The sequence below is a fragment of the Serinus canaria genome, chromosome 1 (assembly GCF_022539315.1).
Source record: "Serinus canaria isolate serCan28SL12 chromosome 1, serCan2020, whole genome shotgun sequence".
NCBI classification, from domain to species: Eukaryota; Metazoa; Chordata; class Aves; order Passeriformes; family Fringillidae; genus Serinus; species Serinus canaria.
This window is the reverse complement of record NC_066313.1, coordinates 113,934,036-113,950,293: the sequence shown is the minus strand read 5'-3', so window position 1 is coordinate 113,950,293 and position 16,258 is coordinate 113,934,036. Positions and strand designations below refer to the sequence as shown.

Here is a 16,258-nt window from a genome sequence, read left to right as displayed (position 1 = left end):
TCCTGGCCCTGTACAGCCCAGCAATCCCAGCCTGGCATCCCTGGCAGCTCCAAACTCTCCTGGAGCTCTGGGCACGATCTGCTCCCTGTGGCACCTGGCAGGGATCCTGAGGAAGGGAATTTGGCCTGGGTGCTGCACTGGAAGATGCTCTGGCCCAATCCTTCCCACAGAGAGCAGCAGGAATCCCTTGCTGAAGAAGCCCAGCAGATGCCTCCCAAGCACTGCAGGTGCTGCTCACAGCTTCTGACAACACAGGGACAAAGGGGTGGCTGGGAAGGAGAGCAGCCAGTCCAACAAACTCACCAACCATGGAATCATGGAATCCCAGACTGGGCTGGGTCAGGAGGGACCTTAAGGATCATCCCAGTGCCAGCCCTGCCATGGCAGGGACACCTCCCACTGTGCCAGGCTGCTCCAAGCCCTGTCCAGCCTGGCCTTGGGCACTGCCAGGGTCGCTTTGGGCACCCTGGGCCAGGGAGGAATTCCTTCCCAATATCCAGTCCCTAGGGAGCACAGAGCTGCTCTGCCCTGCCAGGTGAGCCTGGCTCCCAAGGAAAGCTCCTTGTGCTGCAAGAATGGAAGGGAGGTTTGCACTTTCCAGAACTTTCTGCACTCCAGGGATCAGCACAAGTGAGTGACCCAGCAGCTCCCAAGGGCCACCCCTGAGCACAGCCCTGGGTCTGGGGAGCAAGTTCAGGCTCCAGAATTGAGCTGATAAATCCAGAACCAAGGGGTGAATCTGGGAAAGGGGGAGTAAACAGACCTCAACAGAATTTGCTTGGAGAAACAAGAAATATTTGACCACTTGCTCTGACATTTCTTCAGCAGCACAGTGTGTTTGGAAGGAAAAAGGGAATAAAAATGGAAGCAACCTTCAGGAAAGATGAGTCACATTTGTGAACTGATTACACTGATGGTGCCAAACTGAAACAGCAGCACTTTTTTCAAAGGGAAAGGTGAGATTGTTCATAGATTTTTTATACCTAACACCACATCACTCTTTTATGGACCCTGCTCAGGCCCCTGCACATAAACACCAGGAATTAGTCCAGGAATTAAAACCATAAACCTTATTGCTACTTAGTGTCCCCACCCCAGTGCTGCACATGAAACCCTGCAGTACCCAATTCCCAAACTGAGACACTGAGTCTGGTCTGAGTGCACATTTCCTCTCCAGAGTCACTGGGAAAGGACAAGAAAAGGTGAAATCCACAAAATGCAAAGTGAAGACAGAGCTCAGCAAACAAGTTCCCCAAGTCCCCTGCTGCCCTCCTGAGCCACTCTCCTGTTCCACCTCCCTGGTGTTGTGGTGACCTCTGTCACACCCCGTGCTGTGCTTGCCTTCTTTCCTGAGACCCAAACAGAGAGGCTGCCACAGGCTCAGTCTGTGCTGGACGGTCACAGATTCTCCCATGGCAAAGTCCCAAGGGAAATGCTTTCAGCAAAGAGCCTCAGGCAGAAATGTGCATTCACTCCCAGACACAACATCCCCCAGGAAACCCCACAGCCCACAGCCCTGCTTGCAGATAAAAACCACAGAAACACAGAACATCCCGAGCTGGAAGTGACCCAAAAGGATCAAAGTCCAACTCCTGGCCTGAGTGAAAAATACCACCTTTTTTAATGTTAAGATACAGCTTTTAGGCCAAAAAGGGTGCACAAGCCTGAGTAACTGATCACTGTCACACAATTTCAGGTGTCCAAGTAACACACAACCAGCACTTTGCACTTCATGGGTGCTTTGTGTTCCTGTCCCTGAGAAAGATAACATGGATTCAGAGCCACTCCTTCCTGTGAAAGCCTCCTGCAGCCACAGCAGGACTCCACATGAAGCTGTGTGAGCCTTTCCCAGCCCCACCATTCCTGGAGCCCCAGGGCACTCCTGAGCAGCTCTGGGCCCTCCTGGCAGAGCAGGAGAGCAGCTGAGGAGTGCCAGGGCAGGGACAGGACTTTGTCCTGGCCTCCCTCCAACTCCTGCTGCTGCCAGCAGGAGCCTCCTCTGTGCCCAGCCCCAGAGCCTGCACTGTGACCAGAGCACATTCCCGGCTCTGGGAAGGGCAGGAGAGCTGCTGCTGCCTCACTGCTGCCCAGATCCAACAAAATGTTCCAACATTCCTCTGCTCCTTGCAGCAGTTGTGTCCACAAACACAGACCACAGTTTTCTCCCATTCTCTTCCCTTGAAAAATTTTGTTTGGCTTGTATCTGGTGGTATTTTTTGGCTTTTATTTTGTTCAGTTGGGTTGCTTTAAAGCAGATCCCAGAGTGAAGCTGGAGGACAGGTAAAACACACCTGGCTCTTTCCACTTCACCCCTGTGAGCAGCCCCTCCTGCCACTGCCATCACAGGAGACCCCAGGGAGGAGATTTGGGAAAGAGCTGCTCAGAGCTGCTCCCCTTCCAGGGCCTTGGGAACCCATTCCAGGTGCTGCAGAGAGGGAGAACCCTCCCCTCACAGCCCTGCTGATCTCCTTCCCAAGACCCCCAGTGGAAAAGCTCCTTCCTCACCAACACATCCCTGTGCTTCACAGTTCCCTCTGCCAGGAACAAGGGCTGTCTTCATCAAAGGCAGCATTTTGCTACAATCTCAGTTGTTCATAGTTGTTAAAAGCAGACTTTATCATGCACATTCTGCATTAACACTGGCAAGATCCCAGAAGATTCCCATCTGGCCAGTGACTCAAGTCTGTGTTCCCTGGCTCTCTGCACTGCTTGGCTATATGAAGTGGAAAACCAAGTTAGTGAATCCTGGCAAAAACTGTTTCTATTTTCAGGAAATTGTAATTCCAGACTTTTGTGTTCAGCTGACACCAACTTTATGGAAAATTCCACCTAAGCCTCAAATCTGACCTCCCAGCTTGGAGGGGGTCCCAGCCCAAGCTGATGCAGACTCGGCTGCAGCACTGCCACACTGACCAGCTCAACTCCTTATTTCTGGTGCCTGGAAGGTGGATGCTGCTTGAACTCCTCAGATCTCCTTCCTGACAGAGCACCAGATCAGTGTTCACAGGCAAAGGTGCAGTTTGAGTAACTGAATGTACAAAACACATGGATGGAGGACGCAGCACACCCCAAAATCAGCCAGTGATAATCCACAGTAACAGGGAACTACTGCACTGTATCTAAACAATATCAGAGTGAGAGGAACTTATTCACTGCAACTCCTGCTTTAATCCTCCACATCTCTGGCTCCCAGAAAACCCTGGTGATGCAGAGAGAGGCAAAGGAGCAACCAGAGAGAACCCGAGGGCAGTTTGGGAGGTGATGCCAAAAACCGCTGATTTCAACAGCAGCAGGATCAACCCTGCCTGGCATGTCCCAGGGCCAGGGAGGCATGGAGGGTTGTGCCACTGCCAGCACAGCAGGGAGAGATGTGCCACTGCCAGCACAGCAGCACCAGCAGTGTCCTGGCAGTGGCAGGCTGTGTCTGGCTGGTCACACCTCGCCGGTGACACCGAGGGACAGGGACTGAGCCCAGCCTGCTGCACTGGGCACATGCTCTGCCACAGGTTAGGGCACTCGTGGTGCACTGTGCAATCCTTGACTGCTGTCAAGTGTGGTCACTGCTGGGACAGCAGTGGCTGTGTCACTTCTACCTTTCGGATCCACGCCTGGGGCCCGCTGTTGGTGAGCTCGTCCGAGGACAGGATCTGCGCGCCGGTGCTGCCCGTGAACTGCCCGGGGATGGAGTTGGACTGAGCCCAGGCGTCGATCTGCAACAGCAAAACCCACACTGAGATCAGCACTGACACCTCCACCTTCCCCTCTGCACCCCTCTGCTGCCCCTCAGGAAATTTCACATCCTGTTGTTGGTATTTGGTGTGGTCACTGATGCTCGGATGAAAGCAGGTGCTACCAAAATCCGAGCGTCTGAACGGTCACCCTGAAACCTGAGCTCCAACTCCAGCCAGTTCAGGGTCTCCTCTTCCCCAGAACTGCTGAGTCCACTGTTTTAGAAACAATTACCTACATCTGTGCTGCTGAACTACTTCAAAAGGTAAAGAAAATTACATTTGAAACTATTTTTCAGAGTGACTTGGGTGCAAACATGGAATACACACAGGAGTTTATCAAAACTCAGTGTTAGAAGTGCAGAACTTTCAAACACTGGCTGGGTTTCCAAACTTAAAGAGGAGAGGAAAACCAGCTGCCAACACAGAAAAGCACTGATTTCCCTCAAGCTCCCCCAGATGCTGCTGAAAGGCCCCAGCTCACCTGCTCCTGTGCCCGGTTCAGCATGCACATGGCCTCCAGGTCAAAGGAGTTCTCATTGAGCCTTTTCTGGGCCACTGCTCTGTCGTTCATGGCCGTGGTTATGTCCACACACTAGGAGGAAAAAGAGCATTTGTGAAAACACAGCAGAGCACAACAGTGTCCACTTGAGCTGGAAAAAGCTGCTGGAGGGTCAATGCTACCAAGTGAGGTTACAGAGTGAATTGTTGGGTTGACAAAGAAACAGGCAACGTGATGGAAATCCTGGGACCACTTAAATCCACACAAGATGGGCTTTCCTGAACAAAGACAAATCTGAATTTCAACTGTAACACCCTGGTAATTTAAAATCACCTGTACATACAAAATATCCAATTACTTACTTTCTAAAACTGTTTGTCACAAAAAATTCTGGTGTGTAATAAACAGGGAAGCGTTTTACTGTGCAATGAGATCTTCTTAACCCACAGAATTAAGAGGAATTTTACTAAAAATTCGTGCAGAGCTGTTCACATGAGCACTCTGCTATTAAGTCACACTAAAGCTTGTCTGTATAAAGTAATTCCAGCATGAATCAGATGCATTCCACAATCTTGACTTCAGTGTTTCAAATTTTCATCTCCAGCCTAAACCAGAAAGGAATGAAGATGGGAAAGAGGCTGGAGCCCCAGGAGGGGCTGAGGGAGCTGGGAAGGGGCTGGAGAATTCCTGAGGGAGCTGGGCAGGGGCTGAGCCTGGAGCAAAGGAGGCTCAGGGGGCCCTTGTGGCTCTGCACAAGTCCCTGCCAGGAGGGGACAGCCAGGGGGGTCGGGCTCTGCTCCCAGGGCACAGGGACAGGAGCAGAGGGAACGGCCTCAGGCTGGGCCAGGGCAGGCTCAGCTTGGCCAGCAGCAGGAATTTGCCCATGGAAAGGGGGCTCAGGCCTTGGCAGGGGCTGCCCAGGGAGCTCTGCAGTGCCCATCCCTGCAGGTGTCCCCTGGAGGTGGCACTGAGTGCTCTGGGCTGGGCACAGGGTGGCCATGGGGCACAGCTGGCACTGCCTGGGCTGGGAGGGCTTTGCCAGCCCCAGGGATCCTGTAAAACCAGGCTGTGAGCTCACAGAATCCACTGCTTTGGAAAGCATATCTACATTTGTGCTGCTGAACTACAGTAAAATATAAAGAAAAATATATTTGAAACGACGTGGCAGAGTGACTTGGTGAAAATGTGAAATACACAAAGGAGCTCACTGCAAACCTTCACTCTGGGCAAAGCATGGGAGAGAAACCCACATTTGGGGCTGTCATGAATTCTGGCTGCTGTGCAGCTGCTTTATAAAATCCTTGGGCCCTGCTCCTCAAAGGATGTGCATTATGGATCATTCTGTTTGGAAAGCAGGAAGGGAAGAGTGTGCAAAGGCAAATGGAATTTCTTGAGATGTGACAGAAGCTGGAAGGGCTGCGACTGTTCGAGGCACAGAAGAAACCCAATAATCAGAAATGCAGCTGAGACATACACATCAAGGTGATGGGTTAACATGAACTTGAAGAGAAACTGAAACTCCTCTAAAATTCACTCAGCTGAACAAAACAAACACTGTTACACCATAAACCCCCTCCCAGGAACCTGGTCAAGAATTCAGTAAGTACTGAAAGGAAGAGATCCTACAATGCCATCAAACACAGGAATTGCTTTTGTGCTCTATTCAATCTGCTTTTAAGATGGGGGTTTTTTTGCTGGTGTTTAGGCCAAAAGTGTTTCTATTGGAAAGATGATTGCTGGAATATCTGGCACTGACCAAAACAGAACTAAAATCCCACAGGTCCCAGGTGTCTATGGACTGAGTTCAGTGCTTAATTCTTTTCACACAGAACATTAAAAAGGGACAAGAAGAATTAAAATATTATCTAACAACCCCCTCACACAACAGCAAGGATGTAAAAAAGCCTGTTTCAAATGCACACTGGCTGAGTTTTCAAGTTTCTCTCACATGCATAAAATAATTTTTTAATGTTCTGTTTATGAACCTGGTCCAGGAGATAAGTAAAAGTTCTTCTACTCACCAAAAGTTTCAATCCAGCAATGCACAAAGGCATGGAAGCAGTCCATGAAAGCACAGGGGACCACTGCCATGCCCAAGAGGTGAGTTAGTGCTTTACTGGGGCCTAGCAACACTCCCTGCTGGGTTAATTCCCAAACACTTCTCCATTCTGGAGACCATCAGCTCTGTGTTATGACAACACTCCATGGCAGCTTTGGATCTTGGAAAAAAACCCATCTCTGCTTGAGGTATAGGAAGTTGTTGTTATTCCTGAGTCAAGGGGAAGAGGTGGAAGTGAGGTGCAGCTCTCCCCCAGAGCTCTCCTGCCTGATCCCCCTTCTCAGACTTGCCCCCACAAATCACAGATACTGAAACAAATAAAAAGCAGGTGTTTCACACCCTCTGGAGGTCCATGAATGCTTTGACTGCATCCTCAGATCCCAGCACTCAGCACAAGTCACCTGGGCTAACCCAACCCTGGCACTCTACACTTTCAAACACTCCTTCCTCAGAGGTCTCTGCCTGCTACAGACACGAGCCCTCAGATCACTCCAGACCTTCCCCTCCATCTCCTACTGCCACACACAACTCCTTTAAGGCATCAGGTTTTATTAAAACAAGCTGTAATGTATTAGCAGGGTCATTTCAGACCAAGCCCATAACTAATATGTGAATTAGAACACAGCAACAAAACCAACTGTGTGGGGTTTCATGGCAGGACTTGCACCAGAACTGTCACAGCATTGCAAAATCAGCAACAACAAATGGAGATCAATTCTAGGGGAAACTTCTTAAGTTCCAAGCACCCCCAGCTCTCTACTCCCCCAGCAAGGGAGCTCACCTGCCTCATGTTGCTCCAAGGGAGCCATTTCCACCACAGAGTCCTCCTGAACATGAAAGAGTTAAGCAGAGAAGGAAGCACTGTGTTACCTGTCAGGCTCCCTGGAGAAACACACTGCCATTCTGTGCCTGCACTCCCCAAGCCCCAGGGGATGGATGGAACAGCCTGCTGGGAGCTAACACCCCTGAAATCACCCTTAACACAAACCAAGTTAAGGTAAAGGCAAATAAAAAGATTTATTTACAAAATATAAAAACAGACAACATAGTTACAGGCATTTATAAAGGTACACACAACAGAAAGGAAAGGAACTTATGTTAAATATATTTACTGCAATGAAACTGGGAATGGCATTCAGCACAAACATCTCAGGGTTTTACTGGAGCAGGAGAGCCCAAAGTGCAGCTCCCACCTGTGCTGAGGATCTGGGTGCCCAACCATCAAATTCTGAAGGATTCCATGAAAATGCTGGCTAAGTTATATCCCCTGTGCTTTTGGTGCTGTAGAAGAGCCAGAAGAAAATTGCCTTCTGTGCTTCAGGGAGTGAACTGACCAGTATCAGAAAGGTCTTGAGAAACAAAATGCACCAAGTGCAGAGATGGCTTTGGCAGAAATTGATGGGGAGGTTTTGGGGTTTGGCTTTGGAAGGTGTGAGAACAAGGCTGCAGGTACACTGAGGGAACACACACTTCAAAACAGCAACATCTCTCTTAAATATTTAATTTACTTAATTACAACAGCCCCCAGAAACGTTCTTTAGAAGAAATTTCAAGGGGAAAAACACTTGCTTTGGTGTTTTTAGTTTATTATCCATACAATTAAGATTCTCCTTTGGAAGGCCATGTGCAAGACAGCCATTGGAGAAAACATGACTGGAAAGCTAAAAAAATGAATACACCCAGAGGAAGTGACTTTCAGTTTTTAATGGATTACATTCCAGTGTCATGCTCTTGTTCTAAGACCGGTGGGACAATTTTAATTAGCACTACATACATTACTGTGCAAATCTCAAGGTATTATTAATTAACCTCTGCAAGAAACTGAACAAGGAAGTTTTTTCATCTTCCAGCTACAGTTTAAATTCTGTTGAGACCAAGAAGCCACTAGCTGCCAGAAGCAGGATGGGTGCAGGCTGCTCCACCACTGCCCACGTGAGCATCTCCACGTGCAGAGCTCAGCTCCTCAGTTTAGTGCAGCTTTAGGCACTACCTTTTTAATTGCCTTTTTTTTTTTCCCAGGCTGCAACTGGCTACCAGACTGCCCAGGTGATGGTTTTGGCTTTCTTACATGATATGCTCTCCTTGCCTTCCTTACCTCAATGGCTGGCTTGGGGAAAACATCGTCCTTGCCGTCGTCTTTGCCGTTCTTGTCCACGGGAACCCACTCTCCATACACACTGTCTGCCTCCTTCTTCCTATGCTGAGACCCAGAGGACACAGGGAATTCCTTGGACAGGCTGACCTGGTTTTTTGGTTGGGGTGGTGGTGCTGGTTTTATGCTGGGAGTCTGAAAGAAATAAAATGAGAAAAAGTTCAGGCTTGGAAACACCCATGAGTCATGAAGTGGTTTTGATGGAAACACCTGGGATTTGGTTTTTACTTACTCACAGTAATAAGCCTTCATAATGAATCATTTTGGCACAGCCCTAAAAACACACAAGGGCCCCACAAACTGTGCTATCAGAGAAGATGAAAAACCCCTAAAAACAACTTCAGCAACCCAAAATCCCCAACCCTGCTCTCCCAGATGACCCCATTCACATGGAGAACAACCTCCACCTGCCACACAGGTTACTCTGTATGGAAAGCTCCAGGGTGAAAATCCTGGGCAGCAAAACATTGCCTGTGATCAAAAGCTGCCCATGAGTGGAGAGAAAACAGCTCTCAGCATTTGGGTTTCCACTCTGGCCTATTTTTAGCAGCAGCCTGAGTCTCTGAGCAGATGATGTCTGTGGCCTTGTTTTGCTTGGTGTTGTTAATGTATTAAAAACCTGCAGAAATCCCTGCCAGGTTCCCTTCCAAGAGGCAAACACAGCTGGCAGCACTGGATAATACTGGATAAACTCCTAGGAATATGGATGGGAATGGTTTTAGGAGGGAGAAAGAACAAAACTGATAGGGTCAAAAACAAGACCAAGAGGCAGAGCAGCCCATAACCACTGCAGGGCATTCATTCCTCCTCAGAGCCTGGAAGAATTCCAAGGTTTCTTCAGTTTCCTTGTAGCCTTTTCTAACAATATAATCTAAAATCTAAATCCATTTCTACCTTACAACTCATGTAAACTTGCACTACTGCTTATTTTGTGTACAGCACAAGCTATACATATTTATACACCAAACCAGGAATGTAATTTCTATTATTGCTGAGCATATTAAAGCTTTTTTAGTGCTTTATATCCTGCAAAATCAGAACAGACTTTCATGGGCACAACCCCCCACCCCAAATAAAACTGAAAAAACCCACCCACCACCCCAAAAAACTCCAAATCCCAACAAAATTTAAACAAATTCTAATCCATGCTTCAAAGCATTTGATTTCCAGATGCATTTAAAGAACTGCTCACAATTTTACCACTTACCAATTGGTAAAATTGGATTATCAATTTAATCTTTGATGGAATTGGGAGTTTTCCTTTAAATTGATTAAAACATACTCCCAGTTTCACCAAGATTATCAACCCTTGATAAATTTCTACAGAATTACTTGCATTATTTAAAAAGAACCAGGATTGAAAGCATTGAAAATATAAGTAGCACTCACACTTAAATTGAAGAAAATAGGTTTGGGTTCACTCAGCTTGAAAGGATGGTTATAGAAAGGACGCTCCTCCTCCTCCTCATCAGAAACGTGAGGCTTGTTCACTATCACATCATCAGTGCTCTGAGCAATCTTCTTGCATTTCTGAAAAGTAAACCAGAGGCAAATGTCAGCTCTGAGGAAACCTGAACTTTCAACCCAAACTCACAGAGCACATTTCTATAAAAAAAGTGGTTTTCTTTACTAAACCAGGAGGTGGAAAATCTTTTAGCAGCAGCACCAATAGATGTACTTTGGATATTCTACACAAATTATCCAACCATGGCTTTGCCAGGCACTCCTTGGTTACTGACTCAGTTCTCTGGCAGAGCAGGGACCCTGTCAGAGGTGATGGCTCCAAGAGAGCTCAGATTCTTCTGGAATACTGTGGTGCTGGCCAGCTATGCAAGCCAGCCCCCTCTGATGTGCAGCAGAACTAAAACACAGAGGTGTGATGGTGATACCACAAACTGGAAGGAGCCTCTAAGGGAGGAAAATGAAAGAGAGGAAGAAAAGAGCCGAAGACAAAAAGACTTTCTCAAGGGGCCAGAATTTTATGGTGAAAATGTCTTTACTGATTTCCGACCACCTGCACTGCTTCTGTGGACAGTTCTGAGCCAAAAGAACAGGAACATCATTCAACAGATCCCAAAGCTGGAAAGGGAAGGGAGGTGCAGATCTGGGGCCTGCAGATCAGCATAAGCTATGCTGGATCTTGGTCAGAGTATGAGAAAAACCACCCTGGATGTCACCACAGGGCACCTGCACCAACTCAGCTCTTGCTCAGTACTTCTGCTCCCCCAGGCCAGGCACAACTGCAGATTATCTCTCAGCACCCGGACTTTGCCTTATCTCAGATTATTTCTATAAACCCAAGTTCAGAACTGTCACACTCATTATGCAATTAAAAAACATTAAGGCACTTTTTTATTCTAGATTTTCTCCATTCTGAGGGAAGTCTAAGGCCAGGCTGGACAGGGCTTGGAGCAACCCAGGATAGAGGAAGGTGCCCCTGCCCATGGCAGAGGTGGGACAGGCTGAGCTTTGAAGCTCCTTCCAACTCAAACCATAACTAACACCACCAGAATGAAAAATCAGCAGTGAAAGCTTTGGATTTCACTGACAGGACTGCAAGGACGACCACTGATTTGTACAAAATTAGAACAGAATCAAAACCACAAATAAGAAAAACAAAAATAATTTGATTTCATGCATTTCTAGAGAATTAAAAATTACCAGTTTTGATGACTTAAAAAAACCTGTGGGGAGAGTAAGGGCTCAAAAGGGTGCTCAGGCCTTGGCAGGGGCTGCCCAGGGAGGTCTGGAGGTGTCCAAGGAAGGCCTGGAGGTGACACTGGGGACAAGGTGGGCATGGGGCACAGCTGGGACTCCCTGGGCTGGGAGGGCTTTTCCAGCCTCAGGGATTTGAGGATTCTGAACATGAGGCAGCTCCCAGGTGACAGCAGCACACAGTGACAACCTCCCACAGGTCACCAACCCCAGCGTGGCCATTTCCAGGCTGGATGCTGCTGCTTCCCCTCACCTCAGTGAGCTCCTTCAGGGTGTCCCTCGAGGACTTCTGGTTGGCTTTGTCATCCTTCTTCTGGGACAGCAGAGGCATCAGGCTCGGGGGCAGGGGCACGCCAGACTTCGCACACATGGCGGCTGCATTGGCCTTGGCGATCTCAAGTAGCTGGGCCTTGTCTAAAGAGATTTGGGGTTTTTTCATAGAGAAGTCATTATTTTTGTAGATTCTTGTTTTAATAATAAAGAAATGTTTCTGGCAAACTAAACAATGTTCTACCTGCACTGTGCATTATTTATGTTCTGTGAAAATAACTGAAATTGTACTGAGCTGCTCTAGACTTCAAGCCTGGGCTGTGCAGAAGGCAAGTGAAACTGCAAATGTAACCCAGCAGTCCCACAGCAGCCCCAGCTACAACATCCTCCTGCCACCCTGTTCTGATGTCTCTTACTTCACTGATTCATTCCTGTTCTGGCAATACTGAGTCCTTCCTACACAGCATAAACTCCAGAGTTTCCTCATTATCTATCTCTGAAAAGCTCTCAAACCTCTGGAGGAAGCCTCATCTCCCCAGATGTAGCCCAAAAGCTACTTACAACCACCAAACAGAAAAACAAGCTCTGAGTAAGTCAAACATGCTCTTGCTTAAAATACAATTAGATGCAAAACTGTTAACAGAACAGTATTTTGCTTAAATAAGGAGAAAAAGGAGAGCCCTAACATAGAAATAGCAAATGAAATTAAATTAAGCCTTCTGCCAGTCTGCAAATACCTCCCTAACTGGAAGGCTTCCATGGCAACTCTGAGGCAGGACTGAAAGGTTCAGAACCTCAAGTCCACCACAGGAGGGTTCCTCACAAACTGTGCAAGAGCTGATCTCCCAGATCAAACCTTCTTTCCCCTTATTAACTCATTACCCAAGAAACAGCACAGCCTCTCTTCCTCCAAGCACAGAGAAAAGATGCAGCTCTTCAGATTTTATTTTATTTTCTGACCTGCTGGGTCTGAGAGAATTTTCACAAACAAGTCTCCCTTTCCTTTAAGTTCTTACCATGGGAAAGAGGCAAGACAGAGCTCTGGGAACAGCTGACAACAGAGCCTGGGATTCTTCAACTGGCACCTGAATGACGTTTGTTCTCAGGAGCAGAAATTCTAAATTTTCTTGCACACAAGTACTTGAAGTACTTGGCCTTTATTATTATTCAGAATGTTCCTTGAGGCTGAAACACGCTACTTTTGTACAAAAGCTCCAGAATCAAGGTAAACCTGGCTCTAAGGAGGCTTTCATTCAAATGCTCAGCATTGATTCCTCTCCAACATAAACCTTCCTGCTGGAAGTCAATGCCTGAGATTAATGCAGAGCGACTTCTAAGAAATTACTTATGAATGCTCTAGAGCTAAAATCAGACTGTGCAAACCCACCCACTATCACCTCACCAGGGAACCACTGAAACCAAAGCACTTACCCAGATCTGTAAGACGTTTGGGTGACCTGCTGGAGAACTCCGAGGACCTGGAGCGGCGCCGGTCGGGGGATCTGCTGTAGCGCCTCCTCCCCGAGGAGCGCGAGCGCCGCAGCCGGATCGGGGACCTGCTGGAGCTCCGTCTCCTCCCCCTGGAGCGCGAGCGCCTCTGCCGCAGAGGGGTCCGACTCCTGCTCCGCAACCGGAGCGATATCCTACGGTCCCTGGAGTCGGATCTTCTCCTTCTCCTGTCAGTAGACCTCGACCTGTTTCTCTGAGACCTCTTGCGTCTGTCTCTGGACAAGGAACGCCGCCTTCGTGAGGCCGACCTCGACCTGCTTCTCCTCCTGTGCCTGGAACGTGACAGGGAGCTGGACCGAGATCTGGATGCTCTTCTCCGTGTGGCTGACCTGGAGCGATTCCGCCTGGAGCGCGAGTCCGTGTCGTATCTCTTGGACCTGCGCTGGGAGGACCTGGAGCGCCGGCTCCTGGACCTGCGCGATGACTCCTTGTCTGCTGCTTTCTCCACAGACTTGGACTGGCTCCTCTGGCGAGCAGCCGACCTGGAGCGTCTCCGCCTGGACCTGCGTGAGGACTCCTTGTCTGCTGTTTTCTCCACAGAGGTTGACTGGCTCCTCTGGCGAGCCGTGGACCTGGAGCGTCTCCGTCTGTACCTCCGCACAGACTCTTTGTCGGCTGTTTTTTCCACAGATGTGGATCGACTCTTTTGGTGAGTGGGAGACTTTGAGTGCCTGCTTACAGATCTCTGTGGAGACTCTTTGTCAGATGCTTTATCAACAGATTTGGATCTGGATTTTTCACGCTCGGAAGACTCAGAACGTCTGCTTTCAGGGACAAAGGAAGAGTCCTGTTCCTCTGACTGCTCAAGAGGCATGGAATCCTGCTTTTCCTCATCTGCCAAAGAGGGTTCTGCATCCTCTCCCTCCTCTTCACCACTGGAAGACTCTGACTCATGCTCATCTGACGATGTGGACTCTCTTTGTTCAGCTGTCAAGGAGGGCTCTGCATCCTCTCCTTCTTCTTCAGCAGTGGTAGATCTTGACTCAGCCCCATCAGGGGATGCGGAACGTCTGTGTTCAGCTGTCAGAGGTTCCACATCCTCAGCTTCTTCACCAGCAGTAGACCTCGACTCTTGTTCGTCTGATGAGGTGGAATCTCTTTGTTCAGCTGCCGAGGAGGGTTCCACATCCTCTGCATCTTCACCAGCAGTAGACCTTGACTCCTGTTCATCTGAAGACGTGGAGTGTCTACGCTCAGCTGTCAAAGAGAGCTCCTGGTCCTCTGCTTCCTCACCAACGGTTGACCTTGACTCACGTCCATCAGGAGACACAGAGCGATGTTCAGCTGTCCCATCCTCTGCTTCTTCATCAGCTGAAGACCTCGACTCATGGTCATCAGAAGATGTGGAGTGTCTACGATCAGCTGTCAAGGAGGGCTCCCCATCTTCTACATCTTCCCCAGCAGCAGACCTTGACTCACGGTCATCAGAGGATATAGAGTCTCTTCTTTCAGCTGCCAAGGAGGTCTCTGCATCCTCTGCCTCTTCTCCAGTGGTTGACCTTGACTCATGCTCATCAGAGGACTCAGAGCACCTACGTTCTGTTGTCAAAGGCTGCTCCAGATCCTCTGCTTCTTCACCAATGCTAGATCTTGACTCGTGCTCATCAGGAGAAGTGGAACGCCTCTCCAGATCATCCATTTCTTCATCTGCAATAGACTTCTGGTCATGGCCCTCAGGGGACAGGGACTGTCTATGTTCAGAAGTCACAGAGGACTCCAGACCCTCTTCCTCCATGGGAGACCTTGGCTCGTGACCTTCCTGATAGGAGGATGTGGAGTATCTACGCTCAGATCTCAAAGAGGGCTCCAGATCCCCCGTTTCTTCACCAGGGCCCACACTGCAGTTATCAGGAGACACCGAGCGCCCTTCAGGCACTAAAGAAGGCATTGCATGATCCATTTTTTCAGCAGGGATGGAATTCAAGTCACTGCCATCAGGGGACATGGAGGCTCTATCATTCAGTGTCAAAGGTTCAAGACCATCTACTTTTTCAACAGCGGTGAATCTCAACTCCTGCCCGTCAGGAGAAGCTCCATGTTCATTTTCAGGTGTTGGAGAATGGTCCCGTGTATCTGCTTTCTGAAGGGAGGTGAAACTCACCTCTTGGCTCTCGAAAAAGAGATGGTCACGTTCAGCTGTCACAGCAGAATCCACACCCTCTGTTTCCTCAGCACACACCAATCCTGACTCGCACTCTCCAGGTGACAGAGCATGTTCAGATGTCAGAGAAGGTTCCTTGGCTAGAACTCTTTCAGCAGGGCTGGACTGCAGCTCCTGACATTCAGGAGTCATGGAACATTCACCTTCAGACAAGGACAACTCCTGCCCCTCTGTTTTTCCAGCAACAGCAGGCTGCAACTCCTGGCTATCAGTGGATATTGAACTTTCGCTTTCAGATGCTTCAGAATGCTCCTCCAATTCTTCTTTTTCAACAGGACTGGATCTCAAATGATGCCTTTTGGGGGATGCCTCGTACTCGTTTTCAGACAAAAAAGAACACTCCTGCACCTCTGGTTTTTCGGTGTAAGCACAGAGCACCTCCTGTCCCTTGGGAGATGCAGCGTATTGGTTATCTGGGACCAGCACTGGCTCCTGCACTGCTGTGGGGCCAGACTGCAGTATTTGGCCTTGATGGAAGATGGAACATTCACTGCCACGTGTCAGAGAAGTTTCTTGCACCTCCTTCTCAGCAGGGCTGGCCGTCACCTCCTGGCCCTCAGGAGACTCACAATATTCACTTTCAGGCAGCAGAGAACGCTCCTGCACTTCTGGTTTTCCAGCTAAGAAAGAGGCCAACCTGTGATCTTTAGAAGACACAGCGCTGTCCGGAACCACAGCCTCCTCCTGCATCTCTGCCTTCTCAGGAGAGCTGGACCTCAACTCCTGGCCCACCCAGGACACGGTATGTTCATTTTCAGACACCAGAGCAGGCTGTTGTACCTGTGTCTCTTCAGCAGAGGCTGACTGCAGGTCCCGGCTGTCGATGGACTCCAGACATCTTTCCTCAGGCATCTGATAAAGCTTCCGCAGCTCCGTTTTTTCAGCAGGGGTTGATGTTAACTCCGGGCCATCAAGCCCTATTGTGTACTCATTTTCAGACACTTGAGAAGGCTCCTCAGCTCTTTCAGAAGTGGTGGATGCCAACTCATGACCATCGGAGGCAACAGAATACCTGCTTTCCCGTATCAGAATGGGCTCCTGCACCTGCACTTCTTCACTGTAGGCAGATCTCAGCTTGTGGCCATCAGGGGACGCCAGGTGTTTCAGTTCAGATGAATTCAGCATTTCTGTTTTCTCCACAGGGACGGGTCTCATTTCTCCA

The 16,258-nt window shown here is 48.9% G+C and overlaps 1 protein-coding gene across 1 annotated transcript in view; it reads right to left on the bottom strand.

Annotated features, from left to right (window-relative positions):
• SON (SON DNA and RNA binding protein) overlaps window positions 1-16,258 on the bottom strand; it is a 35,908-nt gene that overhangs the window by 7,748 nt on the left and 11,902 nt on the right. The window contains 6 exon segments of the mRNA XM_018924830.3: window positions 3,594-3,710; window positions 4,213-4,323; window positions 8,385-8,576; window positions 9,831-9,971; window positions 11,410-11,570; window positions 12,858-16,257. Of these exon segments, the coding sequence (XP_018780375.3) occupies window positions 3,594-3,710; window positions 4,213-4,323; window positions 8,385-8,576; window positions 9,831-9,971; window positions 11,410-11,570; window positions 12,858-16,257 (4,122 nt within the window).